At 40.0% G+C, this 24,931-nt stretch overlaps 2 protein-coding genes across 2 annotated transcripts in view; both read right to left on the bottom strand.

Annotated features, from left to right (window-relative positions):
* Window positions 1-24,931, bottom strand: part of LOC116328764 (Fc receptor-like protein 5) — a 108,114-nt gene that overhangs the window by 67,153 nt on the left and 16,030 nt on the right. The window lies entirely within an intron of this gene.
* Window positions 982-8,560, bottom strand: LOC116313055 (obscurin-like). Its single transcript, XM_039607882.1, has 11 exons — window positions 8,521-8,560; window positions 8,128-8,397; window positions 7,697-7,996; window positions 5,371-5,637; window positions 3,971-4,075; window positions 3,862-3,877; window positions 3,680-3,771; window positions 3,528-3,578; window positions 3,358-3,438; window positions 3,183-3,245; window positions 982-2,859 (listed from the first exon to the last, which is right to left on the bottom strand). Exons 2-11 carry the CDS (start codon window positions 8,342-8,344, stop codon window positions 2,828-2,830), a joined length of 1,224 nt encoding a protein of 407 aa, XP_039463816.1. The 5' UTR covers window positions 8,345-8,397; window positions 8,521-8,560; the 3' UTR covers window positions 982-2,827.

Genomic DNA, 24,931 nt, shown 5'->3' with positions numbered 1-24,931 from the left:
GTGTGTGTTTGTGTCACCACCCCACGGACAGCAGATGTTTTTTGTTGTTGTTTTTTTTTACTGTGGATCAGTGGCTGGACTGACACAGTGTCATGTGCATTTTTCACTAAATGCAAGAGAAAAAACATCATCATATATCAATATTTAAATCTTGTCAACACAAACATTAAGGTCTGTTATTTTGGAGTTTGTCATATTTTTCTTTGTTTGCTGTTTGTATTTTCACTTTTCCACTTTGTATCAATGATATTATTGAAACATATGGTAAATGGCCTGTATTCGTATAGCGCTTTGCTAGTCCCTAAGGACACCAAAGCGTTTTATACAACCAGTCATCCACCCACTGGTGATGGCAAGCTACATTGTAGCCACAGCCGCCCTGGGGCGCACTGACAGAGGCGAGGCTGCCGGACACTGGCGCCACCGGGCCCTCTGACCACCACCTGTAGGCAACGGGTGAACCGTCTTGCCCAAGGACACAACAACTGAGACTGTCCAAGCCGGGGCTCGAACCGGCAACCTTCCAATTACAAAACGAACTGCCAACTCTTGAGCCACGATTGCTCCGCCTGAAATTATTGAAACATATATTAATAATTATTATGTTTATTTCCTCTTTGCTTCAGTTTAAACATCGAGTTGATCATTTCCTGTTTAGTATCACAACAAGTCTGAAAAACACCTTTTTGTGCACATCTCACAAAAAGTGAGATGTGCATCACCCAGTGTTGTTAAGCAGTACTGCATTTATACTGTGAGAGTGTTGCGACACACATCTGTTTCTAACCATATAAAGCAAACTCCTGCAGGAGCTGACGTCAGTGCAACAAGCATTAAAACTGTTGTTTAGTACTCAGATCTGTTTACATCATTGTACTATAACATATGTGAAAGAGTCACAAACAGCATATAAACATGGAGCAACAGAAGTTTTTATTTGTTTCTGCAAAACAACTGTGAAACTGTGAAAAGCTTGTTTCTAACTCGGAAAAGCAACTGCCTTCAGTGTTTGCACTTTAAGACAAGTTTCGATTAGAATGAGATCTGGGAAATTTGGAGGCCAAGTCAACACCTCAAACTTGTTGTTGTGCTCAAACTGTTCCTAGACCGTTTTTGCTTTGTGACAGGACAGATTGTGCTGCTGAAAGAGGCCACAGCCATCAGGGTTTGATCAGGTCCATGGATGGCAGAACCTAAGGTCTCCCAGGAGAAAATTGCCCAACACATCACACTGCCTCCGCCGGCTTGCTTTCTTTCCATAGTGGATCTTGGTGCCTGGTGTTTCCCAAGTAATCAACGTACAAGCACCTGGCTATCCACATAATGTAAAAGAAAATGTGATTTATCAAACCAGCCCACTTTCATTCATTGCTCTGTGGTCCAGTTCTGATGCTCACAGGAGTGTTGGTGGTGGTTTCTGTAGTGAACAGAGGTCAGCATGGGAACCCTGACCAGTCTGCAGCTATGCCGTCCCATACTCAACAAACTGTGATGCTCTGTGTATTCTGACACATTTCTATCAGAACCAGCATGAACTTTTTCAATAACTTGAGCTACAGTAACTCGTCTGTTGCATTAGACCACCCAGGTTAGCCTTCAGTCCAATTGCGCATCAGTGAGCCTTGGCCGTCCATGACCCTGTCACTGCTTCACCACTGTTCTTTCCATAGTTAAGTTTGGACTTCACAAACTTAACTTTGAGAATAAATGTTCACTTTCCCCCAATACATTCCACTCAGTAACAGGTGCCATGATAAAGAAATATTCAGAGTTATTGCATTTACCTGTGAATGTTTACAATGTTATGCTTAGTTGATGTGTAATCCTGCATATGTGCCAACAGCACAATTCGGTGAGATGATCTACACTACACACACTGTTGATATTTTCAAATCAGATAAACATGTGTTACGGGCCGCAAGGATGAAGACCACGGTGACAAATATGTTACCTATAAAAGCAGGAAGATCAGAGTAATGAATATACATGCATCTGCTTTATATACCAGGAGGTGGTGTTTTGCTCCTCTTGTATTCCGGTCTGTTCCTTTCTGTGCACCGCTCATGTATTGAGCCACATGCCTGTTCATATGCCTGATAGGAGCTTCCATGTGGTACTGAGGCAGGTTATTGTTGGAAAGGATAGGTAGTTGATGGAGCCGGTCCCTTCTGGAGATCTTTGGGGATCAGGACTGGGTGTGTATCAGCTACTAGCAGCTGGTTCATTTGTGTGGCCATGAGCTCAATGAGTGCAGTCAGCTCTTTCAGCCAGTAGGCATGACCCATATCAGGGCCTGGTGCTGTCCAACTCTTCATACTGGAGATCCTTTTTTGAATGTTTGTCAATGTGATGCTTACTGGCTCTTGTTCAGGGAGGTTGCTGTGGTCTTCTCTTAGATCCACTTGCAATTGAGCATTGTTATGGGTTGCATCCTTCTCCCAGATGCTCCTCCAGTATTGCTCCGTCTCCAGTCATGGTGGGGCTATTTTATTTACTTTTCCCCTATTTTTTCGTAATTTTCCAATTATAAGTTTAAAAATTTGAAAACAAAAGCAATGTACAAAGCCATACTGCGTGCTTTCTCAATAAAAGACTCAATATTAAAAAATGCATGTCATGAAAGGTTCTTAGGAGGATAATATACAGTTACTGCAACATAAATAGGAATTTAATACAAAAGTAGATGGTTTCATCAGTCTTCCATCAATGCTGAGTTTAATTCTTCAATATGATCTGAAACTCAGTGATTTATGCATTTGCAGAAATGTTATCAAACATGGTGAAAGTTCAGTTATTTATTTTATGTTCTTGTCCACAAGTTTCTTTGTTAATGTCCACGTCCTCTTCCTGAACCTGAAACTAAATCAGAACAAATACAGTGTAAAAACAGAAACAAATATATAATGGTGCTGATGTTGTGAGTCTGCTTTGTGAACTTCTACATTCATATTTAAAAAAGAATATTTATTTTCCTTTTTATTATCCTTGTTTGTGAAATTTCAAAGTCCTGTTATTTTATTATTTGGCTAAACTAGCAAAAGGTTGAATGTAACTAAATAAAATGAATGAAAGTCATTCCAACAGGACTCTGAACTTGTTTTACTGGAAGAACAATGTGACTTATTTCATTCTTAAACTCATTTGATTATTAGTGATCCAGTGAAGTATTTGTATGTTTGTACCTGAGCCTGTCTCATGATCATCATCCTCGTAGTCAGAGCTCCCGTCTGGGTCGTCATTTCTCCCTGTTCAGACAGTATTAGTGCATTTAATTAAGAACAGCTCTCTTTTATCTGTATTTCGAGAGTAGGAGTTACAATAACATATTAATAAAACATGATATCCTGATATCCTTACATTTTCTGAAGTCAGTCTTCTCATCAATAACATTAAGTTCAAGTGCAGATGTGACATTTCTGTGCTTATCTGCTGGTCCACCTTAAATAATAACATGACATCATCTGATCAGTCAGTTTATAATCATTATATCTCTTATAGCTCTGTTATTATCAGAGGTTATACTGTACCACTTCCAGTGTTTCCAGAGGATCTGATTATTTCATAAACTGGAAAATCACCTGCAGGTCAGACAACAGAAGAGAAATTACTTTTTCACAATATTTGTTTGTTTACAAACTTAGTGTTAAAAATGATGCAAGTAATAGTTTCTGGGACTGACCAGGAAGAAGAGAGGAGTAAACGTTGTCCTCATTCTTGTTGGCTTTTTGTTGTGCAGCAGAGTTTTGATTGGTGCTCTGAGACTGAGTGAGACTAAAAGATGCAATAAATACTGTGTAGTTTAATCAGGAATAGTTATAATTTCATGTTATTTTTAAAATGAAAGAAAACTTGTGTGCCAACCTGTTACAACAAAGATCTATAAAAGAAAATTAAAAATTATTGTTACACTGGTTTGTAATCAGTTTCCTTAAATGTGTCACATCAAATCATTGATGAGAAAAGCTCTCACCCTTTATCTTTCTGCAGCAACACAGCAGCAGCAGCACGAGGATAATTCCACTAACAAGTCCGATGATGAATGGAACAATAAATGAACCGATTTTAGATCCAAAGCCTAAAGTTTCAGGTATGATCAAAACACAAAGTCACTAAGAAGTCCAACTACATCTAATAAAATCTGAAAAGTTTAGGCCACATCAAGAAAAACAATATGAACCTAAAAACAACTTTAAAAGGTCTTTTTATTATTAAAGACCCATTTTAACAGTAAGAAGTTTTATGTTTTTATTATATAAAGTTACGATCATAGTTTTGAGTGTGAGATGTTTGAGGGGTTTTCTTTTCTTTTCTTATATCTTTGTATTATAGTTTTGTGCTCCTGTTCTTTGGGTCTTTAGGTTTATTCTATGTTACCATGAGTTTTGTGTTTGAGCTCCATCGTCTTCTGTTTAGTTTGTATAGTCCTCGTTATATTATCTATATTTCTTGTTCGTGGTTACTTTTTTACACTCAGTGTTGCTCAATAATCTTCACTTATGATCGTTTGTGTTTCCTTTGTCTCTACAGTCAGTCATGTCTCCATGTTTGTTTATCTTCTCTCACTGGGTCAAGTTCACATGTCTTAGTCCTGAACTCAATATTTTTTTACTTCCTGTTTTGTTTTGGTAGTCTCTTGTCTCCTGTATTTAGATTTGCGTCCCCTTGTCTTGTTCCCTGGCATTTCCCATCTTCCAAACTACCTAATGGGAATATTTTGTGTGAGTCTCTCTTTGTTCTTTGTTGCATTGTTCCTCATGCTCTGTGTTTCATCCTTGTGTGTCTCCAAGTTATGTTTCTCTCGTTGGAGAGGCTCCTGCCTTGTGTTATAATTTCAGCAATGAAGCTACTTTTGTGTTTTATGTCTGGGTTTCCGAGTCCTGTGTTTGAGTCCAACCCTGTCTGCCACACAGTGAACCATGACAGTCATGCACTGAGTATACTAAGAGTATATTCAATTTGACCGTTGACCTAGTTTAATCTGAAATGTTTATGTGTAAAATATAATCATCTTTATTAGTTTAACCTTATTTACTCCGTGTCTTTATTAAACAGCATGTATAAAACTCAGTTTTACCAAAGCAAAGTTATCTCATAGTAAACGTCATTAAATATCAGAGTATCATCTATATTAGGAGAGCTGCTGTCCCAGAGCCGTCTATGATTATGTGAAGTCACTACTACACTGCTTTTTGAGTTTATTAAAACTGCATTTCAATAAATGGTTATAAGTCTCATCTCCAGTGGTCTTTTTTGTCTATTTAATTAAGTAGCAGCAAGTTTGGAAAGTTTAGTGAATAAAATTCAATCTTCAGCTCCAATTTTTGTCCCAAAAAATAAATAATGAAATAAAGTGAAGTACTTTAAACACACCTCGTACAGTGATGTTGACTGCATTGCTGAGCTCTCCTGATCCAGACTCACACCAGTACACAGTAACACCCTCCTGTAAGCTGTGGATCTTATAAGAGGATCCACTCAGTTTCTGGCAGTCACAGCAGTGTGAAAAAAAGCCTTTTTCACTAAACTTGCTCACTCTCCACTCAGTGAAGTTTCCCTCACAGGTCAGTGAGACAGAGTCAGAGGTGAAGTGTTGCACTCTGTCAGGACTCACTGTGAGAGACGCTGCTGAATGAACATCTGAAAAACAGGATGTAAGAAGGCTTAAATCAGGGTTATAATTCAGGCTCAATCTCCAGTCACTGTGTTAAGCCTTCTCCTTATGGTTCACATTTAGTCCAATGAGTTCTGAAGATTTTTTGAAATTGTCAGAACTTTGTCTTTTCTCCTCTGTTCTTGTTCATTCTCTCACATCTCAAAATGCTTCGTCATTTCTTCTCCCTCTGCAGACTGCAGTCCTGTTTTCCCAGCAGAAGAATGTCCTACATATAGCAGCACCATGTGAACCACATAATAACCTTTATAGGTTACTGTATAGCATCTGTTATTGGGAAGTGAATGTTTTTAGTAGAGGGCCGATGAACTATTCTGGTTATTTAGGGGAAAAAAACATTTTATTTGAAATAGCACAAAAACACAGATGAAGCCCCAATGTCCCAATTTTCCACTACCACATGGATGCAGGTTACATTTGAGAATCTGTAAAGTTACCTGCACATGTGACCTTTTCTGAGCATATCAGGCAACAGCAAGGGAGAGGTTGTCTTAAAACACTTTTACACATTTGCACAGACAGGAGTTTTTTTTAGAGCAAAGCTGATCAAACTTAGTTGAACTTAACATTTTGTGTGTAAATGATTACTTTTTAATTATATATAAATTAATTCAGTTCAGTTCAATTCACTTTTATTTATACAGTGCTATTGTAAGGTAGTCCCTACAATAACGCATGCAGAGAAGAACCCAACAATCATATGACCCCCAATGAGCAAGCACTTTGGCGACAGTGGGAAGGAAAAACTTCCTTTTAACAGGAAGAAACCTCCAGCAGAACCAGGCTCAGGGAGGGGCGGGGCCATCTGCTGCGACCGGTTGGGGTGAGAGAAGGAAGACAGGACAAAAGACATGTTGAAGAGAGACAGAGATTAATAACAACTATGATTCGATGCAGAGAGGTCTATTAACACATGTTGAGTGAGAAAAATGACTGAAAAGGAAATTCTCAATGCATCATGGGAGTCCCCCAGCAGCCTACGTCTATTGCAGCCTAACTTGCAGCCTAAGGGAGGATTCAGGGTCACCTGATCCAGCTCTAACTATAAGCATAAAGGAAAGTTTTAAGTCTGATCTTAAAAGTAGAGATAGTGTCTGTCTCCTGAAAATGTATGCTGTCTTCTGATGATACTGCCTAAGGGAAGCATGTATAATATAAACAGAATTGGTCCTAGCACTGAACCCTCTGCATCCTCTTCACACACTAATTTAACTTAGTGTGTGAAGGGGACTCTCCATTTACACGAACAATTTGGAATCTATTAAATAAATATAATACAAGCCACTGCAGCATAGTACCATTAATACCTACAGCATGTTCTAGTCGTTCTAATAGGATATTATGGTCAACAGTATCGAACACTGCACTGAGGTCTTGTAGGACAAGCACAGAGATGAGTCCACCTTCAGACGCCATAAGAAGAGCATTTGTAACCTTCACTAAAGCTGATTCTCTGCTGTGATGAGCTCTGAAACCTGACTGAAAATCCAGGGAGCAAGGCATTAAACCACCAACCTTCTTATTAGTAGATGACCTGACCTACAGACATCCTCCACATTTGTAACCCTTATGAGACAAATAAGGGTTACAAATGTCCTTGTCTTATAGTCCTATAGTAACATTATATTTGTCTCCTTCCTTTTGTGTGTGATCTTCACATATATGAACTATCGTATTTCATTTTGTCATTCTGACTTGTTGTATTGGACTTTTTCCATATGTACACATGGCATTAATTACATGTGCTCTTTGCTCTTTCTAATATTTCTCTCGATAACACTTTATTTCTTTATGTTAATTTCATTTATGATCTTAAATTTACAGATGCTGTACCAGTTTAAAAACTCCCTGGGGAGAAATAAAGAAGTAGAATAGCACACAGAAAATTCATGTGACTAACAGTTGGATACGTCATGTCTTTTCTTTCACAAATCATGATAATTAAGGAAAGAAAAGAGTGCATGCAGAACAGTTAATTAGAGCCAAATGTTTATAAGATTGACAGTTAATTTAAAAATTCCTCACCCGCAGACCAGACAAACTTTGGTTGACTGTGATCAGTGTGATACTCTGGGTCTCCTCTTCCAGCTCTGCACACATATCCTGCTGTGTGTGTCTGTCCATGAATGATGTAGGAGTCCTGTGCAGTCCCACTGCCATCAGGTAGCAGCTCATAACTGGAGGATTTCTCTGATAGATCAGGAACAGCTTTATACCAGTAGAAGCTCCATCCTGCAGACGGATGTTCAACCTCACAGTTCAGAGTTACTGAGGCTCCAGGACTCAGCCATGATGGAGACACAGTGAGGACAGGACGGGGTTTATCTGTTGGGAAATTCTTGGAGTGACGATCAAATACATGCAAATCCATAAATACACTGCCTGTATGCTGCATATTTAGCATGTTAGCGCCAAAAAATTGAACTATTATCTGAATGGATTATGATTTTACTTACTGTGTGATACTGTCAAATTTAAAGGAAAACTCCACTCAGTTATATGATCTTGAGCCCTTTTGCTTCTGCCTCTACACTTGTAGTGACCAGTGTTAGATGGAGAAGTAGAATCTACTCTGAGTTCACTTTGGTTTGATGGTTTATGTGAGCTGGTAGTTCTCCATTCATACTCCCACTCAGTGTCTCCTCCTTGGATCTCACAGCTTAGAGTGATCATTTCTCCACTGTATAATGTGGGCCAGTCGGGTTGCACTGTTACAACAGCACTGGCTGGCCCTATTCATTCAAACATTTAAATAAAAAACAATTTTAAGTAGCCATCAATATTTTGAGTTTTGCAATCATATGAATGCAGATCATGAAATTATTCATGATTGCTGAATCCAAACTCACTGGTTTTGTTAATTTGAACTTCTTGGCTTGCATCTGTGTAGTAAGCTGGGTTTCCTCTTTTTCCTTTGCACTTGTAGAGTCCTTCCTGTGAGACACTGAGTTGTCCATCAGACGAGGAGAAATTCAGTAGGATATTATCCCTGTACCAGAAGTATATCCATCCAGATGATGATGATGATGGGTTCACAGAGCAGGTCAGGGTCACACTGCCCCCTACTGGAAGAGTTGTGTTGTCAGCGCTCAGTGTGGGCTTTGGTTTATCTGCAGTTCAGTTTAGAAAAAGAACATAAAAGTAAATGAGACTGAGTGAGATTAATATAAATACATTGATATTTTCTCTTGTAAATTGTTAAACCATACAAATCCCAATGAGCCAGGACAACTGTGGAAACATTTCTGAACTGACAAAACTGTAAAAAGCTGGCACTAATGAATGTAAATATACATATAAATGAATAAGATTTATTTATTTTAGTTGATATATGAGTCCATGCACATTAAACTAAACCAGTGTGATTTCAGTGACACCTGAATAATGAGAAATGAAGAACAATCTTTTCATTATTTCACAAAAAACCCGTGTAGCACATGTTGCTCATGTGTCCACACTCTTTAACCAAAACCTGAAACCTTTATGGATTGATTTAAAACTAAATACTGTACACAGATATTAAATATTGAATTGACTACAGCATAATACAAATAATACACAATTTTGTAACAAATAATACTACACATTTTACTAATAACACTATAATAATTTTCAACAAATGACTTCAGATTAAGTTTCTCCAACTTACATGATACAGTCAGTGTGATGATATCACTCCACTCTGTGAAGAAATAGTCCCTTCTGCCCCGGCAGCTGTATCCTCCACTGTCAGACTCAGTAGCTCTGATGATTCTGTATTCATTGGATGTTGGAGGTGTGTTTAACTTGGCTGCTCTCCATTCATACGTCCACTGAGCTCCTTCACCTCCCTGAATCTCACATCTGACAGTGACTGTCTCACCGCTGTATATCTGAGTCCAGGATGGCTGCAGGGTCACAGTGGGCTTACTGGGAACTGTTCACAGAAAAATATCCAATTAGAGACAAATAACAGCCTAATATGTCTGCTATTAATAAAATGAGAGTAGAGAGACTGAGAAGAAGAAAAAAACAGCTGATTCAAGGATATAAACTGCTTGTCAGATTGAATATGATCAACACACATATACAGACATCACAATATCACATAAACAACTTGTGTTTAAACTTTAAGGGTCTGTTTTTAGTAATGTGTTGTAATATTTATTTTGCCTAGATATTATGTTTGATCTATAATCTGTATATTAGTGGCTTCATAGTGTCATGGCTAACGCTGTCATTCACAGGGTTAGTGCACTCCATTCAAGTTAATACACTAAGGTTTGGGTGGCTGTGGCTCTACCTACTAATTGGAAGGTTGGTAGTTCAATCCCTGGCTGCTCCAGTATGCATGTGTAGCAGGTTGGAAAAGGCTACATGTTTATTTTGTAAGAAAACCAAATACCCCCTTATTTTTTGTTTATTATTATGACCTATTTTGACATTGTTATGCGTTGCCAGGCCAAAGTTATATTTCATTATGCCAGTAGATGGTGTTCTTGCACTGCTGTGGAACTACCAGAGAGACTGTAGCTATAGGCTCCGCGCATGTGCAGCTCAGATATAAACGAGCTCCGGCCTGAGCAAGACGCTAACTTCGGTGTCCTCTCTATTAATCCGCAGGTACTGACAAACAAACTTTTATGTTACCGAACCGGTTGTGAATGTCATGTAAGTTGAGTAACAACTATTTGGCCATATTTTGGGATGATTGTGATGATGTTGTTTTGTGGTATTATTAGTGTATCATCAGCATAATGCTATTACGTTACATAGCACTATAAGTATATGCTATGACAGTGGCAACCTGCGACTTCAGAAAATGTGTTGTAGTGTTTGTTTTATTATTAGCCAAACAGTACTGAGTACATGTGTTAAGGGGAAAGCTTTTCGTTGGTGAAACAACATTTGCAGTCGTCTGCCGCCATGTTGTGTTGCGTTCCGGGGACGCCATGTTCAAAAGTAATAGCATATATGGCGCGAATGTGGGGAAAGGTTGTGTGAATGAGAGATGGGTTATTTTGGTATGTTGTTATGCTTTAGCCACGAGTGTTTTGTTTAAGTTGTGAGTATGTAAAGTTTTTTTGAATTAGTTTGTATTTTTTTTGCTTTTCAGAGAATGCTTTTTGTAACTTTATTTTTGTTTATGAAATCTGTTTTATGGGAAGAATGCATGGTCTAGTGTGATTTGTATTGTGTATATGTTGCAGAAATAAATGAACTCTGGCCTGAGCAAGACGCTAACTTCGGTGTCCTCTCCACTCCAATCCACAGTTTGTTCATACTTGGCTACGCAGTGCTCTCTAGCCTGTGAGCCAGTCCAGATTCCCCTAGGTCTGGTGCCGGTAACACATGCCAAATATCCTTGTTCCCTTTCAGTCCATTCACTCGGTACAACACATACGTATGGGATATCACGCCCTCGCGTGTCCTGGCTGAAGAAGCCTTTATTCACGCCTTTAAGGCAGATGACTTTAAGATGCCTGCGCAAATAGCCGCTGTCATCCTTCAGTTCTTCATCTCGCTGAGAACACTTCTGCTGAGTTGGGCTAGCTAGCTGCTGCTAGTTAGCTCCGTTGTCTGCCAACGTGAACTTAGCTCAACTGCCCCTGTTGGTGTTAGCCTCCACCGCGCAGTTGGTGTGTAGGCTGCCCGGGGAGCGCGAATTTCAAGTTTTCCTGTGCAGCGTTTTGCTTTGCGTTTTGCTCTGCCAACTGTCAAGAGACCAGCGCCCACCGCTGCAGTAGGCATGCCGCCAGCGAGAGCACATCCTCTGGCCCGAGCTCCACTCCAGTCGGTCTGGAGCAAAGGTTATGCTTGTGCCATCTGAAATATTGTTTAATGTTTGTTGTTTGACTCGCATATGTTTGGTGATGTGTTTATTAAAAAAGAAAAGGAAAAAAAGGAGGATGTAATGATAAGCAGCTGTTGCTGTAAGTTAACGTAGTTTCATGCCATACCACAAGGTGGCACCATCTCTAGAGAGCGTGTCCATGTTTATGAGTGGGACCAGTGACAGACTGCAAAACATTAAAAGCATCAAGTAGGTTTAAAAAGTCCTTTGCCAATGGTTTAGTAGGACAACACACATGAATGTTCTTATCACCCAGGATTAAAACCTTGTCATACTTTGGCATTATTTCAGCCAAGAACTGAGAGAAGTCATTAACAAAGTTCCACAACTTCATTAGTGCAAAAAACCCCATCAATGTATGTTCACTTAAACAAGCAGCTGTTTTTTTATGTGCATTAAAGTTATATAAAAATGTAACAGTGCAAATTCCTTGCTGACAGTTTAACCAAAAGGCATTTCCAGTGGAAATTGGCCGACATATCCTCAGCATAACCATGTATAATATCCACAAAACCTAAAAAGAGGTTATACACACACAATACGGTAATATTATGTTGAAGCACAGTACATATCACTCCGCGAGGTTCCTGCCTACGATAGCCGTAATGCTCCGACAATCCATCAAGCGGTGCAGCTTCGTAGCTTAGCAAAGTCATACTAAAACATTTGAGAGATTTTCAAGCGCCGTGTACCACATAAAATCACTTTGAGGTCAGTAAACACAACCAGAATTCATACATAAGGCACACGGGATTATAAGGGACACTGTCGATTTTCAGAAAAATCAAAGGATTGATTTTAAATGTGCCGTATTTTCCAAACAACACGGTAATAACGACGGCCCGCTAGCATGCTCTACCAAAAATAGTGCTTTGTTGTGTATCTGACGGATGAAAGTCAAACCAGTTCCACACCACTGAAGTTGCAGCATTTTTACAAACCAATTCTGTTTCATCCGTTTCATTTAACGATCCGCTTTCGCTCTTCTCATTCTGCGTCACTGCCATGTGCGTATGTAAACAAAGGCACTGCGCAGGCGCGTTTTACCCATATTCTATCGCAATATTTCATTTTCCTATCGTTGCCCATAATTACACCGGTATTACCGTGAGCGGTATGATATAGCCCAGCCGTAGTCGACGACAGTGAAAAGTATTTTTATAGACTCTGGCCACTCCTCCACCTCGGCCCGTAGTCCTCACTGAGTTAAAATACAAACAGTTTGGTGGTAATAGTTCTGAGAAAGAGCTTAACTCACCCTCACTGAGCCAGGTTTCTGTCACACAGAGGAAATCCAGATTATGAGAGGTGAAGAAATCCTTCAATATGAACGTTTTATTTGCTAATGACCTAGCGTTAACAAGAGCAATCCTGGTAGGGTCCATCAGACTGGTCACAGCCATCCAGGGAACCTGTTTCAATGGCCGGAGATTCCACAGATTCCAAATTCTCTGTGGCAAGTCGAATATTTAACAGAGTTTCACGATCTTAGGTCAGTAGAGAGTCAGCGTGGTTCAATAAAAGTGACAAAAACAATAAAAATACGCAGAGCAAAAGTGGATCCGACACAGGCCATTGGTCAAGATGGCCTGTGAAAAAAAACTGATAACAATAACTGGAGCATTAGGGGCCAAATCACAAAACACATTTATGAATGACTGAACCAAACATTTAATTTCTGACTGTTTAACATATTATTATTAACAAAATAATAACATTATCCTTAAATATTATAACCTCAATATTGTTTGTTATAACTTTATGACAGTTTTGTTGAATCCCTTTGTGACACAATTTTATATCATAATAATATCCCTCTCTGATCTCTAAACTTTGGAGATTTTGGAGAGTTTTATTTCATATGACATTTTTAAAGTCAGCAGTTTCCTGAATGATGACTGGATCACTTTGTGCTATGAGTGAAGTTTTGTCTGTTCTCCATCCTCTGCATTGGTATTTGCATTCTTTAGAGATCCTGATCACTTTATCTGATCCAGCAGCTTCTGTGGACTTCACTGCAGGTGAGGTTTCTCTGAACCACTCATATTTTAAGTCAGCAGAGTTCTTCACATCACAGGTCAGTGTCACACTGCCCCCTGCTGGTATGATTAATCTGTCTGCTGTCAGAGTGACCTTCACTTCCCCTCCTGTAATTTATAAAAAGTTCAAAAGCAGATTGCTGAATGTTTTGATGCAAATTTGTTGGAAAATGCAGCCACACAATTCAACACACTTAACATCTACAGAGACTTTGCTTTGACAGCTTTTAATTGAAACACTAAATGAGGGAGTATGAAGGTAACAAACTCTATGCTGAGCTCAGAGCAGCCTTTGGTGACCTTATTTCATGTTGGTTTCCTTGAAGGTGTCATCTGTGTGTAGCTTTTGATAATTTTAATTTTAATTTTATGATTCCAAAAGGTAATCCAAAATAACTCCTACAATATAATCCAGGATACATGCCTACAGCATGATTCAGTGAAATAATATGCACTGTCATGGTCGGGCTGAGTTGGCTGCATTTTTCCATGATGCCTCTGCACTTCCACCTCTGGGAGGAGCCCTCGCCCTTGCACCTGCTTTGCTCATCTGATCCAGGACAATCAGCCGTATTTAAGACGAATGTTAATGTTTCTATTTTGCCAGTTTGTCAACTAACCACATGTTAATAACAGGCAGCCTTTGCTTCTTGTTCATTGTTTCTATGATTAACTTACCTTGTTCTCCTTGTGCTCTCAGTAGTTTCCACCATTCACATTGTGTGCAGTTTGCATTCCTACCTGGATGCTGGTCACTATCTTGCAATACCTCATGACGTTTCATGTTCACAGACTCACTCTTCATTAGCTGCCTGACCTCCTGCCTTCAACTGTTTAATCAGTCACTGGAATAATCAGGTTGAACTTACTCCACTTGCAGAACACTCACCCGGCAAACATTGCTCCTCCTGGAGCAACCTCCACTCTACACTTGCCAAGTAAGCCACAAAAGCCAGCTCAGCCTCACCCTCCCTTACCTCCATCTTGTCTGCTCATTTTCTCCTTCTGTTCACAGAGCCCTCACGTTTCCATATCCCTTTGTTAAGTATTTTCCCCTGTGTCATTATTTGTTCTTGTTTCACAAGAAAAGTTGTGAGAGAGACCTTAGCATTGCTTCCTGTGACCGAATCTGTTTAGATCCACAAACTGGCCTCTGGGCCCCTTAACAACCACACACACTGTTGATATTTGCAGATCAGACAAACATGAAAAGAAAATCCACATGTATGAAGCCACAGCTCTTCAGTAAATATACAGTTTGTATCGTGGGTGTGTGTTTGAGTGCTCACACACTTAACATGGTTATATTAACATTTTAACCAATAATCTCAGTGAAATGTTTGGTTTATAATACAAAATGTAACACAGAGGACGTCATTTAGAGCAACACAGGAGAAGCTAAATACTATTTAAGAACAACACATATGATATAAATGTAAGAAAAAACAATTTCTCACCTTCAGTGTTTCCATGGATGACTGTACTGAGCACTAAAATAATGAATGAAACATCATCAGACATTATACAACTGACAAAATCACAATAAATAAATAAACTGAGGCTTTTTAAACGTAAATCTTCAGATGGCACAGTTATTACTCATCACCAAAGTATGTGTTTCTATTAGCTGTCAAACAGGCTGGAAACATGAAAAACACACTGTTAAAATTAAGTATGTAAAATATGAAAGAATATAATTTTTCAGTGCAATCAACATAAAAACAATATTAATAAATTGTGTACAGTAAATGTAATGAATGCAAACAGCAGCAGTGTATCTAACAGTTTAAACAGTCACTAGTCTGCTGTGTTGAAGCTGTCAGGTAAACAGGTTAAAGCAGTGATACACTGTAATTGTCACCAGTGAGAAACATTTTCCTTCATCGCTGCCATTCAAACAGTAAAGGTGTGTATTGTACTCACAGAATAACCCCAGCAAACAGAGCAAAGAGTGCCCCATCCTCACGTCCATTATAAATGCAGAATAAAGAGAAGCTGCACTTAATGTAGATAAGACCAGAGTTTTTATTCAGCTCCTCCCTCCATCGTCTGTCTGTGCATTCTTCCTCAACCTCAAACAGCTCCTGTATCTTTCACCACAGCAGTCGTGTGACATGTTCACATTTCCTGTCCACTGCAAACGTTTAAGCTAAACTAGATGCAACATACTGTGTGTGTGTGTGTGACACACTAAGGCCATACCTCTGTTGAGGAAAACTCCACATAAGCATGGCAGAGCCAGCAGGATTAGTATGTCTTTAGCTACAGACGATCACTGCAGAGGCACACAAAACATTCTCTGTAAAATCAAAAGTGCAGGACATGTGTTGTATAATTGTTACAAAAAGGAGCTTTAAGTTTGGAAAGCACACACACACACACACACACACACACACACACACACACTCAGCTGTTACAGGCAGCTCAGGCTTGTTTGGTGAGTAGCAACATGTTACATTTCAAAGTGCAAATTAAACAAATTCAGGTTTTAGTTTTACGTCACTCGTATGGACCACATGCACGATCATTAAAACTTCCTAACCTAACAAAGGGGGAAAAATCAGGTAAACGATGACATAAAGGCAGGTAGTGTGTTTTACTCTTTGGCTTCTTCAAAATTTAAAGACCGGCGGTGACGCAACACTAATTCTCAATTGGAAGAAGGTGCTCCCCTGTGGTGTGAAACAAAAATCTGAAAATTAAGGCCATGATTTAATAAAATTACATTTGGAGTGCCATCTCAGTGCGATGTCGTAAATTAAAACCAGATTGAAATTTTTCAGAGATCTTGTTAAAATCAAGGTGGGCCTGGAAATAGACCACTTTCTCCAGAACTTTAGAAAGAAAAGGAAGCTTTGAAATTGGCCTATAACTGGACAGAACAGTTGGTTGTGTTTTTTAAGAAGAGGCTGAACTATAGCTTGTTTACAGCATGATTCGACACAGCCTGTAGCAAGGGAAGTATTAATTAACCTCAGGATAAAAGGCCCAGCAGTATTAAAAGTGTTTTTAAGCAACCTTGGGGGAGACAATCAGAGGGGCAGTGTGATGATCTTAGGTGACGAACTACTGCAGTCAATTCGTTAAGGGAGACAGGATCAAACTGCTCTAAGATGACTCAGCACATAGGAGAAAGACTATGAGGCCTGTGACTGTTTACTGACACTAAGTTTGAGACAAACTGTGTCTTTGCAGTTTTTACAGCTTGTTGGTAAGCAGAAAGATGAGTCCTTAAAATCTGTAGAGAAATGTGTCTGTCCTTTTAGTCACGTCTGTAGTCACGTATAAGGGAGCACGTATGTTCATTCAACCAAGGCACTGATAATGGCTTAGCGCACACAGTCCTGAATGGAGCAGTAGACTCCGAAATATCAGTGCAGGGAGAATGAAGAATGTACAAAAGGTCCTCAACACTTTTACAACTGGAGTTTATTATTCCAGAATCCAGAAAAGCAGCAGAAAACGTTGGTGCTGTTAGAGCATTAAGCGCTTGTTTTTTGAGTGCTGGGGTGCACAGCTTATCCACTGAGCAGCGCAACATTAGAGTGAACAATTATCAGAGATGCGCAACTCAGATATTTCCGCAAAGCACCAAGTCCAGTGTGAGTCACATTCAAAGAGTCAATGATATTTAAAAAGTCCTCGACCAAAAGTTTAGAGTCACAGCAGACATGGATGTTAAAATCACCAAGGATTAAAAAACTGTCAAATTTCAGAGCAATTTCACCCATAAAATCTGAAAACTGATAAAATCCTAACTCAAACAGCTGGAGTTCAAAACTAGAAAATGAATAGTGCTGTAATGTTTGATGGCAATGAAATCGAGTGTTGAACACGGTGGCTAAGCCTCCCCCCTTCCAGAGGAGCGAGGGAGGCTGAAGAATGAGCAATCAGGAGGAACCAGTTCTGAAAAAGCTACAGAGACTCACAGAGTTGAACTTTAGGAAGTTGTTTAATACAAATGTCTTGTTTGCTAAAGATCCTACATTTAGTAGGGCTATTTGAAGGGCGTAAATCCCAACATCTGAGCCACCAGCTCAGTGAAGTGAGGCTGCTTAGGAAAGTAGAATGCTGAGAGCGGTGGACCAAGTGTTGTGGGAGCTACAGGGACAACAGGCAGGATCCATCTAAAGATGCACTCTGCTGGTCCTGTAGTTCAACAGGAAGCATGGAGAAGAGCTCTGACTCTGATAAGTGTACCAGCCCACTTTCCTCGTTTCCTCGGGCAATTCTTCCAGGAAGTGGTGTTGGGGCTCAAAAGTGGTGGAGGAGGTCCATAATCATCTCCTGTCATTGTTTGCCTAAAAGCCGGATCATACGATGCTTTAACTTATAAAAAGTAGCTGGCGATTGTACACACGTAAACCAAGGGCATTTTGGGATAATATAGAAAATGACAAAGCTATAAAGCCAACGCAAAGCTGGCAGAGTTGACGGATGCAATGTTAACATGGTTATCCTACTCATCTCCTGTTTAATTGATATATCATATGTTATTAATTGCATCTACTCACTTACAGTTTATTTGTTCAATGCATATTTCACCAGAAACATTCACACATTCACACTTATGTACAAATCTTTGTACAATTTCTGTACATATGAATTTCAGTTGCTTATATACATGGGACCACTTTGTGTCTTCCTTCTATAGTTTATAATCCTCTTGCTATAAGAGCTGTGTGACACCCAACTTTCTAATTTGTGGGCTAATAAAGGTTTATTCTATTTATTCTATTCTATTCTTTTCTATTTATTTGCCTTATACTGGGACATTTATAATTGAGTTATTTGCACATGTTAAAGCTATTTCTTATATATTGTAACTTTGAAATATATTGTATTATTTAATTTAGTCAGTTACTGTTCTCACTGTCGTGGAGCAACTGTGACCACATAATTTCCTCAAGGATTACAAAAAACTTCCCTCATTTTCAGTCCCTTCCTTGTATCTGACCATTTTCACAGGACTGCCTACAACTTTTTACTTTATTGACAGGTTACAAACCTGATTATACTTTAGAGGCTTATATGTTGTTAATCTAGAAAGAGGAAGTGGGCTGTTTTGGAGTTTCAATAAGAAGAAAATCATATCAGCAAGATGGAAGTGTAGCATATTTAATTTAATTTACACATATATGAACATCTACACAGAAAGAACCCACTCAACCCTGACAAGGATAATTCTAAGAGAATGGATGGGTGGATGAGCAGCTACAACATGTACATACAGAGGCTTTTAAAGGCAGCTGCTTTTCAGCATGAGAAACAAGCTTCTCAGTTTCTCTTGATGCACACAAACATTGTTTTCTCTTTAGTATGTGAAAACCACAATGGCTCCACTTTTACCTGTTTCCACACCGTGACAAGTATACTTAGATACCACAGTGTGAACTGCACTTTGGCCTTTGTATGCAAGGTACACTTTTGTCTGTGCTAGAATAGTAGTAATAATTATCACTGTTACATGTGTCTTAATTCCTCGTTAACTCTCTGCTGTGAGCTGATAACATAAAACAACACATCTGCTGAACAGAAGATCTCAGACTGAAACCACAGGCTGCATTTCCTCTTTTGTAGGTGACCTGAACTATCAATAGATGTGGTAGAGCAGGTGGTAACCACCACCAGTCTTCTACACAAATTTAGACATTACAGCCTGTTCAGAAGAAGAAAAACATATATAACAACATATTGTCATGTTTGTACTTTGATCTTTTATTACTTACTCCTTCTTCTTAAATTAAACACGATCATTGCAGGTCTGAATTTATTGGATTTTAGTGTGTCAAATGTTTTTAATTCATCAAGAAAAAAGCATACAGTATTCTCGATTTCTCTCCGGATTAATTTTTTTTTTTTTTTTATTATTATATTTTTTTGCTGGGGCCTCATTTGTGCAGTGGCGTGATTCCAGATTCTACGGTCTTGACACCAAAATGTAGCAGCCAGCCCCTCCTTTGAGAGTGGGTGCTGGGTGGATCTCAGCAACAGCCTACAAGGCATCATCTCCACAGTCAGCCTGGCGTTTTGCGGGTTGAACAAAGTGGCTATTACAGTTGGTCCCTGCATCTTGAAGGACTCTTAGGTGCCAGTCTTGTATCTTGCAGACAGATAGCCCCTCTGCTCTCAGGGGTTGGCCTTCACATCTGGCAGGGCCCTGATCTGGTGTGTATGTAATGTCCTTAAGGTATTGGACTGCACCATCTGTTCACGGGGAGAGTTATGCACATGTAATATGTACCAGAGTGGAGACATAGGCTCGATGTGATAGGGAATGTAAAAAAACTTTGTGAAAAAACTTTGTGACCTTGGTTTTCGGGCACCAGATTAGCTCACTGGGATGAGCTGGCAACCATTTACTGCATTGCGTAGAGCAGCTGGCTCGGGTTGAGTTCAACCCGTGGCCCTTTGCCACATGTCTTCACCTTTTTCTCTCCCCTGTCATTCTTCACTGCTCTGTACAATAAAGCTAAAAAAGGCCCACAAAAACCTTGGTTTTCTGAGTGAGAGACTATCTCTCCAGCTTCAACGGCTTTTGGAGACCTGTTCCTATTAAACTAAGCCGTGGGGTGTGACCTTGTAAACCAGAGTGTATTAAAGAATTTCAAAACCCTGCCTCATGTGTCATTCCGTACGCATGGAATATGTAACATTCCATGTGTGGAGAGTGAGTCTCTCGATTGGAGAAGTAAGGTTATAAAGTAACCGTAGGAAAAAAGTCATCAGGCTGAAGAGAAATTTCAGGTCATCTTTGTTAAGACTGTTCAGCATTTGGCTGAATTTAGAGACAGTCTTTACAAGCAAAAGCTTCAAGCTTCAGTTCCTCTTTGTCCTCAGTCACAGTGTCTGATACCAGTCTGCTTTGGTTACTTGTTCATTGTTTGAAGCTTTATTATAGTTTGTAGATTTTGTGAACTTGTTGTAGAAGCCCTGAAACAGAGGCCAGGTATAGTAACATATTAGTAAACAATTCTAATGGTGTTATAACACATATTCCTTAAACCTGTTGCCATAGTAATGCTATAAACTGAATCCATACTGAGGAAATATAAAAAGCCTTACAATGAATCATTGCTGTAACTACAACATTCACACCAGAACTAAATATTAGAAATATTCACACAGTATTTTCCACCAATCATATGTCTTTACTGAGAAGAGAGACTTCCTGTGAAACTATAACCAAGGTCCTCATTACACACAGTTAACATGAACTTCATTCAACTTCATATAAAATAATAATACAAACTTGAACCAAACAATTGTGTTAACAGTCCTTAAAGTTCTAATGGATTAATAATGATGGTCTTATTTAAATCTACATTGGTTTTATTCATTGGTAAGAGAAAAAAAAGCCCGATTTTCAACTGATTTATGACACCAGTAAATATATTCTGGATACATTAATGATCTCAGTCACTGTAGTTTCAAGTGTTACTGAATGCAGCATCATGGTTAAGGACAATTAAGTGCTGAAGTTAGTCCTCACAATAAATCCTGTCAGGGTGGGGACACCTCCTCACTGAAATGTTCCATGTGAGCATGCAGTGTAGCTCAGTTTCTCACTGAGGTCCAAAATTGTCTTCAAAAACTAAGATAGCAATGACCAAAATTCTCAGTTTTGGCAGACAATGTCAGTTGTCTGTAAAACGGCGCTATGTCTGCCATGCAGACAGAAATTAAAGTGGACATTTATATGTGCTCTTTTTATGGATTCCTTGTTAACTCTCTGCTATGTGCTGATAAAATGAAACAAGATATTTACAGCAAGGGAAACTTCAGGCTGAAACCACAGGCTGCATTTCCTCTTTTCTTAGTGGTCCAGTCTATCATTAGATTAAAAAAATGTCTGTGAGAGACAGAAAGTAACCAAGAACAGTGTTTTATGCACATGTGGTTATTCCAGGTTGTTCAAAAGAATACATTTGTCGTTCAGTATTGTTATGTTTGCACTTTGACCTTGTATTTCTTTGCAACTCTGAATTTTTGGGAATTTTGTTTCAGTGTTTTAAAACTTGTTCATCTATCAGAAAGAAAATGGTCCTTCCCTCCCCATCTCCAGCTGCCTCCCTCTTCCTGCTCCACCACAATCACCCACACATGCAGGGCCTCGGGGTAAAGGTGTGTCACCAGGGTGCAGAGGAGGCACCCCCCCGTCCCCTTCTGGCTGCCTCTGCCTCAATTTTATCCCACAACTTAGACATTCACATTACTCACACTCTCATTACACATACATATAGGATCTTGGGGGTGGGCACGCTACACGGAATCCAAAAGACCATCAGGGTATACAACCTCACCCCTGGCGTCGTTGCCCACCTCTCAATTTTAAATACACGTAGACATTGAGGGCTAGCAGGAGGGGCTATGCACTTACCTGCTGCTCTCTGGCAGGTAGCTCCATGCCCTCCTGGGTTTTAAATGCACCTTAGAACACACATACATCAACGCTACATATGAGCGTGTGGAGGGAGGTTTGGAGTCTTCTCACACCCCCGTTCTCTGCGGCCTGTTGGAGCGCGGGGGCGCTAGGAGGAGGAGCTGGCCATCCGACTGGGGTCTGGAATGTGGGGCCTCCCTGCTGCTGCGGAGTCGGGGCGGTCTGCTTCTCCCCACCGCAGGGAAAAGGGTAACACCACCTGGGTCTGGGTCCAGTTTCCCCCTCCAGGGGCAAGGGTACCCAGACCCGGTTCTTAGAGTACGCTTGGGGAGTGTGATTGTGTGTACAGTGTCTCTTTATGTCTGTCTTCACGTTGGTTGAGTGTGGAGTAATTGCTTATGAGAGCATGAGGGTGGGAATGGATGTTTGTATCTTTGTGTGCCTGTATGTCTGTGTCTATATGTCAGGTTGGGTATCAGACGCCACCTCTCTGGGGACATCTCAGGCCCTCCAAGGTATGGAGGCCTATCTCCCCCCACCACTTCCCCTGCCAGTGGCAGACGCCCTCAGACCGTGCGTTGGTGGTTCTTTGTGTCCGGGGATGGGCGTCCAGGTACACACCGGCTCACTCCTTGGTGGCTGCTTATCGGGGCCTGGAGCCTGGGGCTCGCTTGGGCCACTTCGGGGATGGGGTGCCCTCGGCCTCTCGGCCTGGGGCTCGGTCACTCTGGCACAGCTGGCTGCCGGCGGAGCTCACAGACACGTCACTGCAACCCCCCCTGGATTCTGCTCCGCGGCTGCTGAGTGACCCCTCATCTGGGACTCTCCTCAGCTCTTTCTGGGATAGTGGCGCAGCTGCCCCTCTGTTGGTCTTCCTTGGTCTCTTGTGTTCTGGGGGCCTCTGGATGTCTGGAGTTTTGATCTCCTCCATACCTGCTCATGCCCTGGAGGACGGGGCTGTGGCCCCCCACACCCTCTAGCAGATCATTACATGAAGGAACCTTTTAAAAACAAGCGCGTCCATGCTCACAGGTGTACACACGGGTGCTCACACACCCTTTTTGGCTCCGACCTCAAAGCACACTGTGCGCTGTCGATCTCACGTGCTGCACAATAATGTTTAATATTTAGTATTTACTGTCATATTCTCATATATCATTGTGATGTTGTTTATTCTATTACTCTCATTTTCTTCTGCTTGTTTTCTTTTTTCTTTCTCAACAGGTGATCCAGGTGATTGATAGATGTATTTTTGGTCTGCTTATTTTGTTGGTTTTTGTTGTTTGCCCTTTATCACAGTTCCTCTTGCCTGCTGTTTATCTTTCCCTCTCTCTTTCTCCCCTTTCTTTTCCCCAGTCAAGTCTGTCCCATATTCAGCAAGTGAAAATAAAATAAACAATAAAAGGTGAATCAAATGGATCATTACGGCAAGGCTGGGATGGTCCATTTGGTGAAGTAAATCCGTTGGGCATCTTTCTTCGCCTCTAGACAATAATTCTGATGGCAAAAGAGCCAAACGGGACAGGCAAAAAAAAGAAAAAAAAAAGAAAAAAAAGAAATAAAATGGTAAGTTCTTATATAGCACTTTTCCACTCTTCTGAGCACTCAAAGTGCTTTACACAACTTGTGCATTCACACAAGCACATTTTATAAATGCTTTCAAACTAACATTCACACTCCTATAGATGCATCAGAGAGAAATTTGGGGTCTAAAGATATTCGGCATGCAGACTAGGGGAAGCCATGAATCAAACCACCAACCTTCTGATCAGTAGATGACCTGGTCTACCACCTGAGCTACAGCCACCCCAGTAAATAGACAGCACTCTCCATTTAGATATGCTTAAGAGATTTGTTCAGATACACAAATATGGCAGACAAAAAAGTGATCATGCCAAAGACAAATCACAGGTCATCAGTCAATGATATTTAGACTGAACACAGTTCAAAAGATTTAATAAGCCACATCAGTGTCTACTGTCTGTCTACTGTTTACTACCAAAGCCAGGTCAGTCATATCATAGCTAACTCGAAATTTCGAGTTATCTTTCTCGAAATTTGTCTGTTCTTCCAATGATCCTGACCCTGCTTATGAGAACGTGGATCTTTCAGTCCAGCCAGCAGCCCAAGAGAGGAGATGATCTCCATGGAAAGCCACAATACCATCTACACCTGTCCAGAAGTGACAGTCTGTTCTGGTAACAACACACAACATACTTCAGAGAGTGCCAAACAGACTGACTCAGTTTACAGCCTGTTGCAGAAGCCAAAACATCTGCTACGTACACAGCATCACCAAGAGGTCAAACAAGATTTTTGAACAGGGCAAAACAAAATCAAACAGAACAGAAACAAAAATAAACAAAAGTGAACATTTTATATTTCAGACAGATACTCCAAGCAATGACCAAAGCACTTAAAAATAATATCAACCCCTGCCAAGGCAGCTCACACGCTGTTCAGCATTTACTTTAAAAGGAATAGTATCTTTTGCATTTTGTTCTTTTAAACATACTTTAATAAGTTTGTAGAGACAAGTATACAAATAAGAACAAAGTGCAGGATTTTTTCATTTGCCCTGTTAAAAAAAATGTTTTTAATATGCTTAAAAGCATTTTGAGTGACTGTTTGCTTTATATGGATATACTACATGTGTAGCATTCATTTCATTGTTTAGTGATGAAGTTTAAGTGAAAGCTTTTGATCATAAGTTTATTTTGTTTTTCAAAAAATAGCAGTTATACATATACAGGTATAACCTGATATTGTAATGTACATAACAAAGACACAATAAAATTCATCAGTAATGTAAGGGATGTGTCATGGTCCTGGGTGTGACCCAGTGTTTTGTGTTTAATTTATATTTCTTGATTGTTTGTTATTCATGGTTTTAGTTCTCTTGATTTGTTGTTCTTGCTTCTGGTTTAAGTCACTGTGTCTTCCCTGTGTTCCATACTTTATATTCAGTCAGTCTATTTCTCGGTGTTAAGTCCATGTCTCTGTGC

This window comes from Oreochromis aureus, unplaced genomic scaffold (assembly GCF_013358895.1).
Source record: "Oreochromis aureus strain Israel breed Guangdong unplaced genomic scaffold, ZZ_aureus HiC_scaffold_90, whole genome shotgun sequence".
Classification (NCBI taxonomy): domain Eukaryota; kingdom Metazoa; phylum Chordata; class Actinopteri; order Cichliformes; family Cichlidae; genus Oreochromis; species Oreochromis aureus.
Note: the sequence above shows the minus strand (reverse complement) of the source record. Positions and strands in the feature narration are given on the sequence as shown.